General features: G+C 38.2%; 1 protein-coding gene across 2 annotated transcripts; it reads left to right on the plus strand.

The window, feature by feature from the left end:
• The first annotated feature begins 539 nt into the window (after positions 1-539).
• On the plus strand, positions 540-19,506 carry LOC117415154 (thioredoxin reductase 1, cytoplasmic-like). 2 transcript variants are annotated; one of them, XM_034025143.3, is made up of 17 exons: positions 540-1,048; positions 2,663-2,841; positions 3,542-3,602; positions 4,111-4,220; positions 6,274-6,396; positions 6,933-7,005; positions 8,022-8,141; positions 8,300-8,442; positions 10,044-10,159; positions 10,408-10,633; positions 11,009-11,101; positions 13,396-13,472; positions 15,145-15,301; positions 15,907-16,014; positions 16,215-16,310; positions 17,010-17,144; positions 18,476-19,506. In XM_034025143.3, the coding sequence occupies exons 1-17, from the start codon at positions 970-972 to the stop codon at positions 18,536-18,538; spliced, it is 1,959 nt and encodes a 652-aa protein (XP_033881034.3). In that variant the 5' UTR covers positions 540-969; the 3' UTR covers positions 18,539-19,506. The 2 variants fall into 2 exon arrangements, with proteins under 2 accessions (XP_033881034.3, XP_033881035.3); XM_034025144.3 differs by lacking the exon at positions 540-1,048 and adding an exon at positions 1,074-1,608.
• Positions 19,507-19,711: the final 205 nt, after the last annotated feature.

Consider the following 19,711-nt stretch of genomic DNA (forward strand, 5'->3'; position numbering starts at 1 on the left):
CATCTGTGTGTAACGTCTCGAGAAACTGGAATTTTTTTTCCAACTCTGCAGATTTTGACTTTATAGTCCATTATGGCTTTTTACATACATACCAACAGTCCCGATTTCCTAGCAAATGTCCCGCGTCCTGATGCATAGGAAGAAAGTCCCGATATTTACACAGAAAAAAAACAAAAAACTATTCTGCACAGTAGTTAATGAAAACCACACGCGATGCACTTCGTGCGGCTGACACATCTGCTGATCACTAACCTACCGATATAGATAAGAACGCTTCATTGTGTCCATGTTTACTGACATGCTGGTCGTTTGCTGTTGAGTTGAGGGGATACGTCTACTATATGATAGTGTTTTTTGCGTACACCCCCCACACAGCAAAAAGTTTTATATAAAATGTTCAATATTAAACCAAAACACATTTACAATAACTTGTTTTTTTTTTTCTTCTCATTTTAGTAAATGCATTGATTTAAATACGTTTACGATAACACACAGTTCTTATCAAAAGTAATACATAATTCAAATACAAGTATTTTGAAACTGTCTAAATTATGAAAACATAATACAATTGTTTAAACCCATGTGCATTCGGTTAAAAGTAACTTGGTGTAAAACATGTATTTAAAGCATTTTTATAAAAAAAATATATATATATAATAATAATTAACAAAATGTATAGTTTGGCATTCAGGGAAAATATAAGCTTTATTTTCAACAGCAGAGGTCGCAAGAGGTCTGCAAAGTACAGAGAAGTGAATGTTTTCGATTAAGTACAAAAAGGACACGGGTGACCAACAAGTGCAACACCCCAAGTACGAGACAACCTACAGATGTGCAAGAATCAGCAGGGAAGATGCCGACCTTTTGATAATTTGAGCGCACAGTTTAATATTTTGCGACGGCTTAGTGTAAAAGGCGACGATTCCTGAAGGCGACTGTCAGTCAGTATGAAGTTTGCTGCGCTGAGGGATGGGCAATTCAGTTTGCAAAGGTAAAACGGTTTTTATGGACACAACTCGAATCAAAAGTCTACAGAACTCCAGTACAGGTAAGAGAAATATGAAGCACAACGAGAATGCGCAATACTTCTAGATTGTAGAGATCCCCATAGCTTCACGTGAACATGACTCGGTCTATAGTTTTCTGGAATATCTGTATGGCTCTGAACCCTGAAGAAACAGCTGGTGATCATTAGTAAAGCTACCAACCCAAGAAACAAGTGCTGACAATTACTGGAGTCCAGGGGATTGATGCTGTCACAGGTGTTTGGTGTTTATTCGTAAATCGTTTTGAAAGATTGTGTCTGTGGCCTCTATACTCAAAGGTGTCGGTATTTCAGTGTTGTAAAACATTTTCCCGATTTTTTTTTTGCACTTTGTCGGAACAAAGGGGTATTTGGGTATTCCTTGTTTTTACAGGAACCGGCTGAAAACTAGCTCTTCTTGGTTTGGGGTTCCATTTATTTAAAAAACTAAATTGTAAATTGGCTTCTAAACAGTGGAATTGCTAATTCCCGTCATTCCATGTTATTCATTGCGCACCTTCCAGCCCCCCCCCCCCCACCCAATCTCCACCAGTGCAATGGTTTGAGCCAGTAGGTCCGTCCAGGTAAGTTTGTTTTTTGTTTTGTTTTGTTTTTTATCTTAAGTTTAATAAGAGGCACGCACGTCGATGTTCCGTATTATACAAACTTTTATATATTAGAATAGGTTGAACTACTACAGTGTACACGAATGAAGGTTGATAGAATGAAAACAATGCAAAACATCCTCAAAATAAAATATATAAATAAAATAAAATATAAGGTTTGTTTTGGTTTTTGGTTTTGTACAATACAAAACCTGGTCACCATGACACAGCTATTTGTGCCTGTATCCTCATGGGAGTATTTCCCTTGTGGAACATAAGATCTACTTACACTATCTACTCATATATCTACTTAGAATGGAGTTGGACTGAATGAAGAAGGCAAGTGACTATCTTGCCTGAGTTTACCCAACACAAGTAAGCTGGCCTGGGATTTAAACCCCAGATTTCCTGCCTTGCTGTCTTTAATTACATGATGTTTGCCAACATAATATTAAATACAGTCTATAGGTATTAATCAAACAGTTCCTTATCACAACCAGTCCTATATCACTGATGCCACAGGTGAAATGATCATTGCAGGCTGATGAGTCGTTATGACAAATACTTTATATACACGATATAGAATACTAGTTGTTGGCTATATCTCGTGAACAAAGAGGTGAACAGGATACGACTGCTTCCGATCCCCAGAGGATGTCCTACTTTGGCCAATGTGTTGTCAGGGTGGGTGGATTTAGACTAATGCAGTAGAGGGTATGCATCAAGATACCTAATCAAAAGCTCTAAGCAGCTAATTCCTGAAATGGGAATACATGTCATTTGTTGTGTACATTAACATTATTAGTATAAATCAAATTATTTTGGCCTTCTAACAAAAAATGCCTACAATTGTATATATTATTCATGATACAAAGCACTCCATCAGGGTTGTCACATGTGTCACTATATGTTACAAATGATGGCCTGTGTTTCATGATATTTATTCTATGGACCATTAAGAAATCTCATTTGAGCTAGATGTGTTCTTTAAATTCTGAATATGTTTCCTTTTATTGTTTTCTGTGAATTAAAGGTGTAATAAAAGCTGGAGAACACAAAATTAAGAGCCACCTGTCTACAGAAAGCCAAGGACTGTCCTGCTTCACTCAAGATCACTCGGATCAGAGAGATGGGAGGGAGATTGTCCAAGGCTTCCTTGGCCAAAACAAGGTCATGATCTTTAGCGTCACATCATGCCAGCTTTCAGCACAGGTACGGTGGAATGTGATGAATCCACAAAACCTAGTTTATTGTCTTTTTTCCATTTGCCACTGCAGTACCGCTGAAAGCAATTCAAAATCAGTCCTGCATCCGGACAACTGGAGAGCGATGAGGAGCATGGTTTGAATTTGGACAGGTGGTAGAAGTCTGGAATGAGAGAAAATGCTCCAATCCAGTCACTCTGATGGAGAAAGTGAGATAACGAGCATGCTTATCTGAGAAGAGACATGCAGTCACGTATGTGCTAGACTCATACAAAACTGTAAAAAAAAAGTATATGGGGTGATGAAAACAATGAATGCTTAAAAGGGCATTTCGAAGTATTAAGTAATATGAGAAAAGCTTTCTTTTCCACACAGTGTTTTGTGAATGTTACTGTCAACATTTAACAGCAGATTGCATTCTGCCCTGAAGATAGAAATAGTGGTAGTGCAAATGGACAGAGGTTCTAGTGTTTGTCTGTGAGAATTTGAACACAGGCCCTGTTTACAAAACTTGAACTCAGTAGTTAATTAAAGAATGGTTTTTCACTGCATCACCACTGCACCTGGGCACTGCAAACCACTTTGCCACATGTCCCTATACTTTTGCGTGAACTCCATTAATATAATGGGGTTTCTGTTTATATATCCAGTGGGATGATGTGGAGGGTGATTCCCACTGTTCATTAACCTCACTTTCTTTTGCACAGGTAAAGGAGCTATTCAGATCCATGAAAGTCTCATACTGTGTGCTGGAGCTCGATCAAAGAGGTAAAGAATAAGCTTGTGCTCTAGCTGACTCATTTTCTAATGCACTGCTTGACGGTATCGTTTTGGTATATTTTCTATGCAACATTTTAGTTTTTGTTCAGATTCTAGATACAGTGCTGTTTGTTTAGTTTCTCAGCTAATGCACAGTTATAAAACAACATAATTATCATTCAAAGCTCACAGCCTATAAGTGCTTGAACTGCAAAGCAGTTTAGTAAACACAGTGAAGTACATTCCAAAGAGTCTTTCCTGTAATTCTTTTTATTAAAAATTCACCAGTCACACTAGCTGATACTGGCTGATGATTTTCCTTGATGACCTGTGGTTCAGCTCTTCCCCAAAAAGGAGACGATGTGAGAGATGCCCTTTATCAGAAGCAGAATAAAATGGCGAAGTGTCACACCTGGAGGCCACACAAGCAAAACAGACCCTCCCACCGTGTCATCTCCCTGGCTGTGTTATAAACAACAGCCAGAGTTCGTAACTGGGTTCCTCTTTGTTGCTATAGAGGATAGGCAAGAGATACAGCAGGCACTGTGGGAGCTGACTGAACAGAGGGAGCTACCCAGTGTGTTTGTAAACAGGCAGCATATAGGAGACTGGGAGAAGACCTCACAGGTAAAAACTTCTGTTTTCATATTCATAACTACTGGGAATATTTTAATATGTTGGTTTCCTTTTTGTATTATTATTATTATTATTATTATTATTATTATTTACTGCACTTAAACATCATTGATTGTTGATTGGAATATTGTCATTTATAAATGGGGACTTATGTCCATAACTCTCTGGGATATAAAATCTGCTTTTAATTTCAAATTTAAACTTGAATAATTTTTTAATTAATTATTTTTTTTAACTGTAGTTTTTTAGGGAATATCATCAGTTATCCTTTATATTAAATAGGAAGATGAACTTCCATACGTATCCATACACCAGCTTATAGTTATTAAAACATGTTTCAGTATTACTCATTAAAACTGGGTATGATACGCTTTGGATTTGAGTCCCGAGATACTGTAATTTAGCCAGAGGTGCCACTACCATATTTGTGAAGTATACAAATAACTTTGGGAAATGATGCTGTTGCCTGCTAAGTTTCATTGATTGATGTTGCATATCTTTCATCCCATCCAGCATATCCCTAAACTACTTAAATCAAGTGACATGCCAATTATATTGTGTTTACTCTATGCTTTACCCCATTCTTTTTGTATTTATCACTGGAGCATGGGGGAGTTATGCCCAGTCTTCATGTACTTTACCTTCCCAAAATGGTTCAGATTACAAACAATCACGATCCAAATAGTAAATATAAGTCATACATCTGGAAGTAAACTAGTTTCAGAACTACAAATCCCACCTGGCCGGGAGCTTTACTGTAGGTGTAACAGGGAGGAAGCTGGGCACGAACCGACATCCATTCACACCACAAGTGAGTGACTTAACCACTGTGAACAAGTGAGTGGTGTGTGTTGTAGCTCTATGTCAGAAACGGGGAGAGAAATAATAGCCACAGCTGTATTGTGGTGATATGAGTGCTTTGTTTTAGGGCGGCATACATGCTAATTGTGATAGGTAAGCATGACTAAGCCCTTTAATTGCTGCTGCCTAATTATAAAATGACTGTTGATTTTAGAGCCCAGCTGTTCCTGTCCCTTACTACAACCTTGAATAAACCTTGAAGCTAAAGCAAAGCCCATATGTATGGAAACCACTCCTGGAGTGCATTAATACATCTCATAATGCCAATATTGGTCTTTACTATGTTCTCAGTGTGCAGCTTTTTTTTTCTCAGAAGCTTGAACTAAAATAACTACAACAAATCAATGAATTGATTGTGGAGTGAATGATAGAAAATCTGTCCCTTAAAAATAAAATGCTTCTGGGATACAATAGCAGGAAAGAAACCTTAGCAGAACCATAAGTAGACCTCCTCTTCATAAGGTAAACATATTGGAGACAGTTTAGTTGATTGTGGAAGCCAAGATCCTCTGTTTGATTACAACAGATTGCTAAGAGAGTATCAAATAAAAGTCTTATTCAAAGCAATTTTAAGCTTGTTCTAAGCATTGCAAAGCTATTTAATAGCTGTCGAATTACAAAATATGTTTTTTGATTCAGGGCCATGCTCCCTCTTTCATCCAGTGTGCCCTTGGATTGGATACACCTCACTGCTGTAGTACACATCAAACCCAACACCTCTCTGTACATCTGCTGTGTCAGCAGTGCGTATCCAATAAGAAATTCAACACCCATGGGGAATAATACATTACTTTTTAATGTGTCTACATAGAATGTCTATTCACAGCATTATTTTATAGCAGCTCAAGTCATGCTCTTAGCGACACCTGCCATAACAGTGTCAGTAGGTAGTTGGACCACCATTGTCAGCCAGGATGACACTGATTAAACTATACAAGGCTCCAAAGCCAATACTTTTGGGACCTCAAAATGTAACCAAGCTTACACAAAATCAGGTTGTCATATTGATTTAATAGAAATTCCAAGGATTTCCAAATGGAAGCTTCATTTAATGACATATTAATAAACATAATAATGTAAAACACACACACACACACACACACACACACATATATAATCTGTTGTTTTAGATGGAAGGGTACCATTGACTTGGAGTGATATTGCTTTTGTGTAAATACCACAGGCGCACAGAGAGGGAAGGTTGCAGGCATTGCTGGACATGCAGGAGGTTAACCTCAGCCCAGACTTGTACGACTATGACCTGCTGGTTATCGGAGGGGGGTCTGGAGGACTGGCTGCTGCAAAGGTGCACCTTTTTTCTCCCTCTTCTTTCCTCAACTCCGCTTTTCTTCTAACCAGGAATTTAGAGAAGAAAGCTGCACATTAGAGAGATATAACTAGGAACCAAGTATAACTAGGAACCATGTGGAAGAGCATGGGGAAGATGAAAAGCCATTGCCATGGAATAGAATCGCAAGCTTTTCAAGCTTTATTGGACATAGAGATCCGCAGTACTGGGCACTTCAGAACAGAGACACGGAAATAGCAACATAACATGTACAAAATTTAAAAAGCAAAGTAAAAATATGATATAGATGTGATACCTACAAAACAGTTATGTCAATATGATACAAATAGTTAAACTAGACACAGTTGGGACTAACTTGGCCCAGCATTTTTAGTGCATATATACAATTATTATTATTTTTTGCTTGTGATATTAAAGTCTAAATCTGTTTATAAACAGGTCCTCTATAGAGTCACAGCAGTTTTTCTGCTTTTGCAGTATTGCATCTTGAGTGCAAAGTTATGGATTTCTTATGGTGATTGTTTTCCATGCAGGAAGCTGCCACGTATGGGAAGAAAGTTGTGGTCCTGGACTATGTAACCCCAACTCCCAAGGGAACAACATGGGGTAAAACTTAACCTTGTAATCTTATGCATTATGCCCCATAGTGGTGACACTAGTGGCTTTAGATCACATCTGTGTCCCATGTGTTCATGATGCAACTTGTTTTGTGTACCTTTTGTAAGCAATTGAATAGTTCAAGCAGTAATATCTTATGTATTTTTCAATATCTTAGTCTTGTTTTGAGTGATTTAGTAAAAAAAAACACTAGCTTGAAAAGTTTCCAGAATGTTGCAAGGGTTTCAGTGTTAAATGATAACTGGAACACTCTGGCAGTACATCCCAGAATTGAAACACCTCTGAAACCTGCCTAGTTTTGAGTAGGTGGAGATGCGAAATGTCAATGAAAGGGAAAATGAGACAAAAATAGATTCAAAGAGTGTGAGGAAAGCCTTGTTAAAAGCAGCAATGTAATGAAATGCAGAAAAAGCCGCTAGAAATATTTTAATTTTATACTAATGAACCGCTAAAGTGCATTGATAATTGCACTGCTTAATAAAGCATGTAAAAATTCAGACATGAATCAAGTCCCTCATGCACATGCACTGACATTGTAATAAGGGTTGTGCCACTTAACCAGAGACCAGCACATCTGGAAAATAAATACATTCAAAATCTTTGTTTAATACTTTTTATTTACTAATCTAAAAAGCAAGAAATATTGTACAATATCAAGTCAGAAAATGTAGTAATGTTTTGAAAATATGGGTGTTTTTTCTTTTTGGCCATTAAAACAGAAATGTGTGTGATGTGTTTTTCTTACACAAGCTGGCCATAGATTCATGGAAATTAATGTAGCTTTGGAACACCTAAGCATGTTGTATAGAAGGAACTCTAGTTTTATTGTGATATGAGCTTTTTGTAATATCCCAGGTCCCATTTTGCAAAATAATATAATACGCTGAATACTTTATATATTGTTTTTTTTTTGTGTGATGGCACAGCATCAGTATGACAAGAAGATCTGCTAAAATGATTGGATCTGATGCTTTCCTGTAATGTTAACTTATTGCACACTTCAGGACTCGGTGGGACTTGTGTCAATGTGGGCTGTATTCCTAAGAAACTGATGCACCAGGCGGCCATTTTGGGACAAGCCATTCACGACTCGCAGAGGTATGGCTGGGAGCTTCAAGAAAAAGGTAAGAAAGGTTAGGTAAACTATTAGTTTTACAAATTACCATTAATTAAGCTAATCTGTGTGATTAATCTATTTTAATTGATTTATTTGGTATTCTAATTCCCACCATTTAATATACAAGGACACAAATGTAATTGGTAACCCCCTTCTGTTGATTAGTGTCTCACAACTGGAGGAACATGAGGCAGGCGGTTCAGGATCACATTGGCTCACTGCGCTTTGGCTACAGCAAGGCTCTGAGAGACAGCAAGGTTACCTACATGAACGCCTATGGGGAGTTTGTTGGGCCTCACCAGATCAAGGTAACAGTGAAGTGAGGGCTTAGCTCATATAAGAACATGAGAGGTTTAAGAACGAGAAAAGGCCGTTCGGCCCATCAGGGGTCATTCCTTGTTACCACACAATTTTCCCCTACAAGGGGGAACTAGGGGGAACTAATTTAAAAGCACATAAACTATTCCATTCATTTACAACTGTGTAAAAAAGTGCTTCCAACCTTCTGTTCTAAGCTTACTTTTACTCAGCTTCCACTTATGTCCTCTAATCTCTGTGCTAAATTTGAAGTAGTGTCTTGGGTTAATTTTATCTATACCGTTTATGATTTAAATAATCAACTCGCCTCTTTCCCTTCTTTTTTCTTGGCTGAAGAGATTTAATTATGTTAACCTGTCCTCATAGCTCATGTCATTAAGTCCTGAGATCAGCCTAGTTGCCCTTCTCTGTACCTTCTTGAGTGCAATGATGCATATTTTGTAGTTGGGTGACCAAAACTGAACACAGTATTCTAGTTGGGATCTAACTAGGGCATTTTATAACCTTAGCATAACCTCTCTACGCTTTTTGCAATATAGACTAACATTCTATTTGCATTTTTAATTGCTTCACTACATTGGCAAGATACTTTTAATTATGACTCCACTATAACCCCAAGATATTTTTCAAAATGTTCACATTATTTCACAAATGCATTTTTCCATACAGCTTGTCTCAGAAGAGGGTGCTTTAGTAAAAAAAAAATAGCATCTATCACCATTTAGATCAATTGAGTATACCCACAGACTATTGACCATTCATACACAGGAAGAATGTGATACAACATTAAAAATGTGCAGTTGATAACATGCATGTTAGGCAACTCATCTCTGTGAATGTAGCTTGTGTCTCCTTACATTTTTCAAAAGCATTTCAAGCCAGATTGAGCCCTAGAACATTGTAAATTCAGATTATTTTGTCAACGTACTGCCTAGAGAGTCAAGCGTCAATATTAGGCTTATTACCAAATCAATTAAATTATCTTTTTTGGCCTTTGCAAATGGAACATAAATCAAAGCAGCTGACTGACTAAATTGTTCTACATGACATGAATTGTTAGATACTGGTAAGTGGAACTAATACTTCATGCTTTATTTGAATATTTATGAAACAAAACTAATGTATGACGCTATATCCTTTGTAGCAGATCTTTTCTGGAAAGATCACAGAGAACATTGCACACATACTTATGCACTGAGGAATGTTGACAAAGAATAACGTTCTCTAAGCTTTCTTGTCCAACTTGTAAGTGAAAAGAAAATACAGAAATTACAATTCCAAAAGTGAGAAGAAACAGACTAGTTTTCATTGTTGCTTTGTTGTACTATATTTGGCAAGGAGGCACAGCTTGGCAGTAAATGGATGACTCCCACAGTCTAGGTCACTGGTTTGGTGAGGGTGATGTGATGAGCTGGGACTTTTGTTATATAAATTTATGGTTGTTTAATAATTTTTAAAGAAACTATGTCACAAAAGTTAAAACAGAAGACCTTTACCCTTAGGTAGACAAAAATATATATTTGGCAGAGGTTTCAGGTACCTCTTTAAAAATGACTGGTTTCATTCAATAGTTTCCTGGTTTTGTTCTCAGGCGACAAACAGTAAAGGAAAGGAGACTTTTTATACAGCTGCAACCTTTATCATAGCAACGGGAGAGAGGCCGAGATATTTAGGCATCCCTGGAGACAAGGAATATTGCATTACCAGGTGAGCAGACTGCTTTTCTTCTTTGGATGTTTGTATTAAATAAATGTACATTATTTCGAATGAATAGTGTTCACAAAAGTTTCTGGACTGGCAGAACAATTTCCAAGCGCGAGTTTAGCACAAGGGCAGCTGCAATGGTATGTCATTGGTTTCATATTTTGTTGTATCACAATGGTAAGAACCACTACACACTGGCAATGATTATTTGTTATTTTTCCTTTCAAATAACCCCCTTGTTCTGCGGCCAGCGATGACTTGTTCTCCCTGCCTCAGAGTCCCGGTAGGACGCTGGTGGTTGGTGCCTCTTATGTGGCACTGGAGTGTGCTGGCTTCCTGGCAGGGCTCGGCCTGGACATCTCGGTGATGGTGCGCTCCATCCTGCTCAGGGGGTTTGACCAGCACATGGCCAACAAGATCGGAGAGCATATGGAGCAGCACGGGGTCACGTTCATCCGGCAGTTTGTACCCACCAAGGTAAGAGAGCCGGGTTAGAATATAAGACTTAAATATTACAATCAGTTTGTACATTTTCTAATGGGTAAGTATGAACTCCACACTATGATTAAAGACATCCACGGCCCCCACATTAAGTGTACTCTATACCAAGTACAGAACATGCATTCTTTCTGATGACCATGCCATGGTAAACCTTAAATTGTCACAGACTACGTACAGACACAGAAACGCACCTTGTGTATACAATCAGTGAATGTATTAATTAATGTAATATTTCTTTCAAAGAGTTCTGTTTTTATTTATCCATGTTTGCACTGGTAGTCTGCTCTGCATATTCTTCCAAGCTGTTTTGGGTGCGTAGGTGTTCTCTTAATGTGAAGTTCCTACCTGCAGATTGAACGGCTTGAAGAAGGCAGCCCAGGCAAACTGAAAGTGACAGCCAAATCTACAGATGGAAAAGAGACTTTTGAAGGAGAGTATAATACAGTGAGTACAGAATGGCAAGTTATTGTTCATATGTCATAATTATATATATATATATATATATATATGTGTATATATATGTGTGTGTATATATATATATATATATATATATATGTATATGTATGTATGTGTGTGTGTGTGTGTGTTAGGTTCGTTATTGTGAAGTTTTCTCATAACGAACACCTGTTTTTAACGATCCCAACAGCAAGAACCGTTTTTTTCAATGCAAATTACAGGATTGACCCGGATACAACAATCTCAGTACTGACTGACACTGAACTTTCTCCAGTGTCAAGTGTGTTATATACCTGTTGTGTTTTGTGTTTAATAAATCCTGTGCACCTGTGCCGGCATTTCAACTCCAACTCCTCTGTCTTGTTATGCGGTTACCCACACATGTGACATGAGCACCTACCTTGTCACAATACTGTTTAAATGTTGATCAGTGTGAAGGAATCTTCATAAAAGTACTATATATTGATGTTCAATTCAAATTTGCCATTTTGTCATTATTCTGATACACCCTGATATAACGAACATTTCTCCAGGTCCCAGGGGGATGTGTAATTATATATATATATATATATATATATATATATATATATATATATATATATATATAATTAGTGAGGGGTTGGTCACACACGAACAACAAAGTTCAAAAGAAAGTATTTTTTAAAAGCGGCTCTTCCGCAACAAAGGAGCAAAACAAATAACAAACAAACAAAATAAACTGGAAGCAGGTCTCTTTACAAAAGTAAAATAAACAAAACACAAACAGATATTAGCAATGTCCACAGGCTCCTGCTTACCCACCGTACTTCCAGTACTTCAGTTACAACAGGATATTTTCAGGTTTGTATTGCACCTCTCCACTCGGTTCAAATGGTCCAAGTGGTCAGACAATAAACCTTTTTTAAAGGGTTTCTGTGAGGAGTCAGTTGCGGCCCAGATAGGCCACAGGTGCTGGCCAAATGAGGCAATTACTAATTAATAAGCTAACTCTGTCCCTTATACTAGCAGCACCTGTAGCCTATCCCACGATTAACTTCTCAAACTCATGGCAGGCTGATTCCAAGCAAGCCACGGATCATTCCAGCTGTTCCCTGCTGTGTAGACAAGCTTGTCTTCAGCCTGCCACGAGAGCCTTCTGTGGGTTGACCTGTGAGCTGGCTCACAATAAATTATTGCCATTCAACACAGAGCTCAGGAATCACTGCTGCGCATGTGCTACAGGGGCAGCAGGGAAACCGCCCAAGGTCTTTACTGCACATGCTCATGCTCATTTATGGTGGTAGTAGAAAACCCTGGTCCTGGAGAGCCCCTGTCCTGCAGGTTTTCTAGGTGTCTTTACATCATCAGTGGTTAAAGATCTGGAACACCTGTTAATCTTGACTAAGCTAATAATTGGTGCAATTAAGTAACTGAGAGCTCGGTTGAAATGAAAACCAGAAGACCCAGTAGCTCTCCAGGACCGAGGTTGGAGACCCTTGCAGTAGGCAATATAATTACTGTTACCACCTCTGTAATGATGTTACGAGCGGCTAGAGACAAAATAACAAGTTATTATTGAATTCAAACTGGGAGGCAGTGCCCCAATGCCCCTTATACACCAGTCGCGCCTGATAAAAATCAAAGTTTATATGGGGCCCATGTATGCTAGTTTCTCCAGATTGCTCTGAGGAAGATGCTAGTACCGTTGAAACATTAGCACTTCTGTATGGACTAGAATAATTGTCTCTCATACATGGATTAATTCAAGTTACACTGCGAAACTACCATGTGTGCTCTCACCTTGTATGCTTTTCCTGGAGAGTCCATTTAGTGATGTCATCGATGGTAAGCAGCCTATTTTAATTCATTGTCCTGCTGTGATCGAGCACCTGTTTGAAATGTACCTGCTGAAGCGCGGAGGCATGGCTTGATATATAGTTTTAACGTGTTTTTAGGTATAATATTATCATGAAAGCTCTCTCCCTTTTCTGTCATAAACTGATGAGTCCAAAAAATCTGAAGTTAGTTGAACATTCAAATTTCCTTTAGTTGTTCATACGTAAATGGTTTAAGTAGAATCAGGGGACTAGATTCCCATCAGCCCTTGCAGGACTTGTACAATTTATTTTTGGAATTGTTTGTTGTGTATTGTGTTGTTGTTTTGTGTATGTGCAGTTACAGAAGTGTGTTGTGTTTGCTTGTCTCTTGTGTCCCCGTCTGCTCCCTTACATGTGTTCTCCTCAGCTGAGGAAACTGTAGGTGTGGAGTTACTTGTGTATTCATCTTTTGTTTGGTTCCTGCAGGTGTTACTTGCAGTTGGTAGGGATGCCTGCACCCGTACTATTGGTCTGGACACTGTGGGAGTGAAGATCAATGTAAAGTAAGTCAGGATTAGGATACAGTTGTACTATTAGAAACAACCAGGAGTTGGACAAAAAATCTGAAACATGGGCCGTGAGTCTGCAAGGTGTTTAAATTGAAACTGCAGTGACGTGTGTTGTGCCTGAGTGCTACAATTTAACAAATGAATCAGCACATTTACACAGAAGTGTGTGAGGCGGGGTGACCCGCCCCTGTGTGTATTTTGTGTTGTGTTGCGTTATTGTTGGTGTATAGGTATTGGTGCACAGGATATAATGGGGCTGTGTCGCACGAGTGATTTAAATGATATAGTTGTATTTATGCACGAGGATTGCAAAAATAAAATGTGTATTAATATGTGAGCACGGGGAGTGCACAGATTAGTTCACGTGCTGGGATGCAAGTGAATAATTAATTAGTAATTGAATCACGGCACAACTGTATATAGGTGCACTTTTCACTCAATCGGGGTTGTGTGTTCGAGAGTGGAGAACAGGAGAGAGAAAGTAAGGAGTAAACTTTAAAAAGCTAAAAGTAAACAATTGCTACGTGTGCTAGTTTAAACTAGCACGATACCTGTTTGTATTAGTGTTTTGTTTGTCTGTTTTAATTTGGCCAATGTGCTGTTTGTTTTGTTAAGTGTGTTCTGTTTTGTTCAGCCTTTTATTTTCTGTTCAATAATAAACCGACGCAACAGCGCAATGCGCAATTCACAATTCACTCAACACTGTGTGTGTTTCTGTTCCGGGTCTGACATCACCACCAGCCAGCCTTTCCACAGTGTGCTACATTTCACCTGGGTTTTTATTTTTCAGTGCAAGCCCTGTATATGGAGTCAATTTCATATAAGCATTTCAGCACATTCATCTAAAATGCAGAATTGTCAAAAAAAGAGCTTAAGAAAAGCTGGTCCAGAAAAATTAGCATAAAAAAGATTTACAAATATGCAAGCCCAGCTGAAAGTGACAAGTGTAATTTGGAGTTGAACAGCAGGCAAAGTAGCTTAGTTGGCAGTGGGTTTGCATGATAAGCAAGAGTCCTAATTCAGCCTGTCACATTTTCTTGCAAACAGCTCAGATTGTTTTTAAACAGGCGAAGTGCAGAGTAAAAAGTAAAGCACAGACATCGATGCTGTGCAAACATAGCTGGATATGCAGCATATTTGGAGTCAGATGTTTGTCAGACGTATCAAAAATAGTTGTATGAATTTGTATTCCAAAAAAAATCTAACATAAAACAAACTTGTACTTCTGAAGCAGGCCTCCCTGCCTCCAGTTTTGTGTTAACTCATGCTGTAAATACACAAACAGAAATTAATTTGAATGTAATTGGGTTATTAAAAAATATGAATCTACAGCAATGAATTTCCTTTTAAAATAAAACTATAGATCACAATATTATAAATACATGTGTATACCAAATACTATTGTTCTTAAAAAAAATAAATAAATAAAAAACTCCCGTCTTAAAGACAATTGAATAAAAATAAAAACTTCTAGGGTGATCTGTAGATGCTGGCGAATATTTCCTTTAAGTCCATTAATATCTGGCAAATTTGTCTTGCTTTCTACCTGATCTAAACTCCTAATGGCTAGTGGCTCCACTCCATGAGCTTGCTTCCAAAACCCCTTGGCATTGTCCCAACTGTTTCTACCCATAGCTCTTGTTAAAGTTATGATGTTATTTTGCAGGACTGGTAAGATCCCAGTAAACGAGGAAGAGCAGACGAACGTGCCCCATATCTACGCAATCGGTGATGTACTGGAGGGAAAGCTTGAGCTGACTCCTGTGGCAATCCAAGCAGGGCGACTTCTGGCCAGGAGGCTGTATGCAGAGCACAGCACCAAGGTAACGGGATCACACTGACTATTCTACTGTGGAAGCCAATGATTCATTACAGTTGCCCAATACTACATACTGTGTCTTATCACATCATTAGAGGCACAAACACACAAACACACACTCACACGCACATAGCTTTTCTTACCCGAAGGTGCTTTAGCATTCTCCTTGTCTCCACTTGTGAGATGGATCAACTAGACATGTGGTTTATTGCACGGTGTTAACTGCAGACAAATCATCTGAGTCTGACTGGGAAAATGTAAGCCAGTCCTGGAGAGGAAAGCCACAACTTCTGGGGGAAGTATAACAATAACAAATGTATGAAGTACAGGTAATTTGCTTTGTAACATTTTGTGTAGTAACACATTTTGTGAAAGAGCTAGCATGTTTAGGGTCTGAAACACTCTTTTGTCTTGGGCAGGGGTATTGTGTCAGTCAGATCCAGGACCACATTGAGTATGTGATGTCACGGACCAGTCTGCATTAATGGCAATAAAGGCCACCACCGTTACCCAGTAGAGCTCAGCCAGTTGGGCAAATTCAGAGCTGCAATTGTGTTGTCTAATGTGTAATTCATGAATAGATTCATGCAGTGACCTATTCTTTTATAGTGTGACTACACCAACGTTCCAACCACTGTATTCACTCCATTAGAGTATGGGGCTTGTGGCTTGTCAGAAGAGGACTCCATTCAGAAGTATGGGGAGGACAACATTGAGGTAAGCATATTAAAATCCTCTAGTTCTCGTGAAAGGTGCTGTAATGACACCACTTTTAGATGTTAAAGTTGTCATCTTGTCAAGTGCTAGCAGGTACTGTGCAATATCCCCTTTACTGTGTCATTGTTTAGACACAGTTTGTCTAAGTCTCTGCGCTTTGGTTTTCTGTTTTTTTATACAGCTGTGTCTTTTGCTTGCAGGTGTATCACAGTAACTTCTGGCCACTGGAGTGGACCGTGCCAGCCAGGGATAATAACACATGCTATGCAAAGATTATCTGCTACAAGCAAGACAGTGTAAGTTGAAATGAAATGAAGCCTAACTTATATGGATTATCAGTGCTGTATTTGAAAGCTAAAAAGAATCAATTTGTGGAATTTAGGATAGTGTTGCTGGATGGCGGAAAAATAGTGGACTAGAGATTCACTAAGAATTACAGTCCAAATGCTGAAGAGAACTGACCAGAAACAACTGAATGTAGCTCTTAAATGAATGTACTGTTATGCGTTCAATATTTTGTTAGTTAGTTTTCCTTTCACTAAAAAATGGGTCAAACTTTTTGGTGTCATCCATTGCATTTGTTTGTATGACAGTTGTTAATACTGCCCCCCCCCCCCCCCCCCCATGTCTACTTCCAGAATGACATTAAAATGTCATTAAATATCATATTTTATAAATAATATATATGTAGCAGCCCCAGCTGCAGTGTTTCACAGCATGACATTACTTGCGTCTTTTCAGAATTTTTTTTTTACATAAAACTGAAGCCTATGAAGTACATTACAATGTAATCCTTAAATGTTTTGGTTGTGTAAAAAAAAAAAAAAAAATGCTGCTTGTCTATTTCATTACTTATCAGACTAGGCTCACTTTTTATACATATATAAAAACTTGATTAGCTTGATTGGAGTTTTATAAGGGAATGTATAGATTTAACAATGTACTGTTGTGAGTTTATTATCTAATTATATCCGTTCGTTTTCTGTGTTCGGCAGGAACGAGTTGTAGGTTTCCATGTCCTGGGACCAAACGCTGGAGAAATCACCCAGGGCTTTGCAGCAGCGATGAAATGCGGAATGACAAAGGAACAGCTTGACAACACAATAGGGATTCACCCTGTCTGCGCTGAGGTGTGTGCACTTCACTACACAGCACACCTGCTTCCAGACAGACACAGAGATAAATGGCTTGTTTGATAATACGTACCCATTTTCATAAATGAAAATGTAAGATCATAGCACAAAGAACTTCAAATGGTTTAATAATTTGTGTTTCTGAATGGAAAAACCTTTGTAGTCAGTCACTTGAACGAGCAGATGTTTTTTTTTTTTTAAATGCCATGTATATTCCCACATATATTCCATAGTTAGCTGTTAGTGGTTACAGCTGAGGAGTAGAAGTGAGATTTGTGGTGCACTGTAAGTTACTTTTTAGATACAGTAACGGCTTAAAGGAGTGCTGAGGTTTTAAGATCCATTTTCTTACCTTATTTACAACAGTCCCGCTTTTCTTGTGTGGAAGATTCTTTGGTTTAGAATACACAGTTCTTTTAATGTACAACACTGTACAGTTGACCTAATCACTTCCTGTGTGGTAAGTCATAGATTGCAGGTTAACCAGTGAAGTGAAAATGAGCCACAAGAGGAGCAACATTAACGTCTGTTTCTATGGTTATTTCTTGGAAAAACATTTCTTCCACAAGAAAAGCAGGTCTTTTAACTTCCCCTGTACCTTGCCATTGCATATGAAAGCCTGGTGTACATTTTCACAGGGTGAACCTGCCCTTGGTTGGTGCAGTTACTTGAAAGATAAATTGAATTTGTTTTTAGCCAAGTATATGGGAAATATTAAGTAGTGTTGCTTTAAAGCTGTACTGCTTTTGGACTGTGAGGGGAGGATTCCAAGTGTTCACACCTGCAGCTTCTAACACAGGATTTGCATATCATGAACACTGGTTGCATTATAGCCCTGCACATTTCAATGCTAATTTATTCTCTCTATCCACAGGGCTCTGTTTAGTTTGGGGGGTGGGGGGTGCAGTAATTGGAGGTGGTAATCTTGGGTAATTATGTCTGAATGTACTTCTCCACCCTGCAAACTGAGCACCACATTTAAGTAGCAGGCATATTTTATGTTATGTAGAAAAAATCCCTTTGAAGAATTGTTTTGAGACAAAGCTAGGACACTACCATTGATGGGTAGAAAGGCCTTTTAATTGCTATGATTAGCCAGAGTGATTAGAACACAATGTGGCTGATTGTTTAGAGCCCAGGAATGGGAGGCAGGAAGGTGAAATAATACATCTAAATAATTAAGAGCTTTGTTTTTGTAAGACAGAGTGACATTTTTACCATTTTGATCAACTGTAAGAAAATGTGAATCATTTAAGGTAAGAACTTAAGTTTCTCATGAACACACTTCTAATTATATATACATATTTTGTCTCTGTTTCTTGTTTTAGGTTTTCACCACATTGTCAGTAACAAAACGCTCAGGAGGGGATATAGCTAAGGGTGGCTGCTGAGGTTAGTACCCTGCTGCTGACACTCATTGCCATTTCTGACAAACTCTGGCTACCACAATAAAATCCCTAAGATAAAAGGTCTGACTCAATAAAAAAAGCACACCTTTTTACAATTTAGTTTTTGCAATTTAGTGTCTGCCTTGACCCCCTTCTGTACATGCTCAAAAGGGACTACCTGGGATTGTGTGGCTTGAGTTTTGCCATGGCAATCTGTACAGCAGCAGGGGACTCCTGTTGAAGATAATGAACTGCTGTGCCGCAGGGCCCCCTGGAGTGCTCCAATGACGTCTCAGCCTGGAACCGACCACAAGAGGTTGGCTGTGACTGAAAAACTGCCCGCACAGTATGGAAACACTTGGTTGTTTGTGAAGGATATTTAATGTATATTTAGATTTCATTTTTAAAAAATGTATGTAATATTGAATATTTTAGCTGTTCTTATACAATTTCACAGTTTTACACCACTCAACCTCTTTTTTGTAAACCAAGCAATTTACTTTTCGGGGGGTCCCTGTTTTGATAAATTCACACATGCTCCTAGAAGGATCAAATAAGCAGGGGAAACAAAGTGTTGAAATACTCATGACAGTAAAAGCGTCATTGTTGATACATGGAGCTACTGTGTATATAGGACTAGCATTACATTTTTGGAGGGAGGTCTCTGTAGTCTTGAAAGCTTGTGATTTATTGTTTAGTTAGTCCAATAAAAGGTATCACCTCTCCTCTTTATTTAATGCTTAAGAAATTAATGTCTAATAAATAGAGTTGAAAATCTAATACAAAGGTAATTAGATAATGTACACTTATTAGGGAACCGTGATACAATGTAGTTTAATAAATCAATTTGTTTTCAGTATTTATATTTTACATTTTTGTTTGTTGTTGTTTTACCAACCTATAACCTTGTTTTCAGATTGTATTTCCAGAATGTATTAGAGCTTGGTTTTCATTAAAATATATACCCCTTACTCCAATGTGCTATTGTAATTACATCTCATGTTTGCAGACCAGGTATGTCTCACATTTTAACAAATGGGAAATGTAATCATTACACCATACAGCAACAGCTATTTAAAAAATGTGGAGCATTTAGTCAGGCAGTAAAGTAGCTCTATTAGAGATTGATTTTGTGTTTACCCTGTGCACCACTTTCTAGTAAATTAGATTTTAAAA

The sequence above is a fragment of the Acipenser ruthenus genome, chromosome 7 (genome assembly GCF_902713425.1).
Source record: "Acipenser ruthenus chromosome 7, fAciRut3.2 maternal haplotype, whole genome shotgun sequence".
Lineage (NCBI taxonomy): Eukaryota > Metazoa > Chordata > Actinopteri > Acipenseriformes > Acipenseridae > Acipenser > Acipenser ruthenus.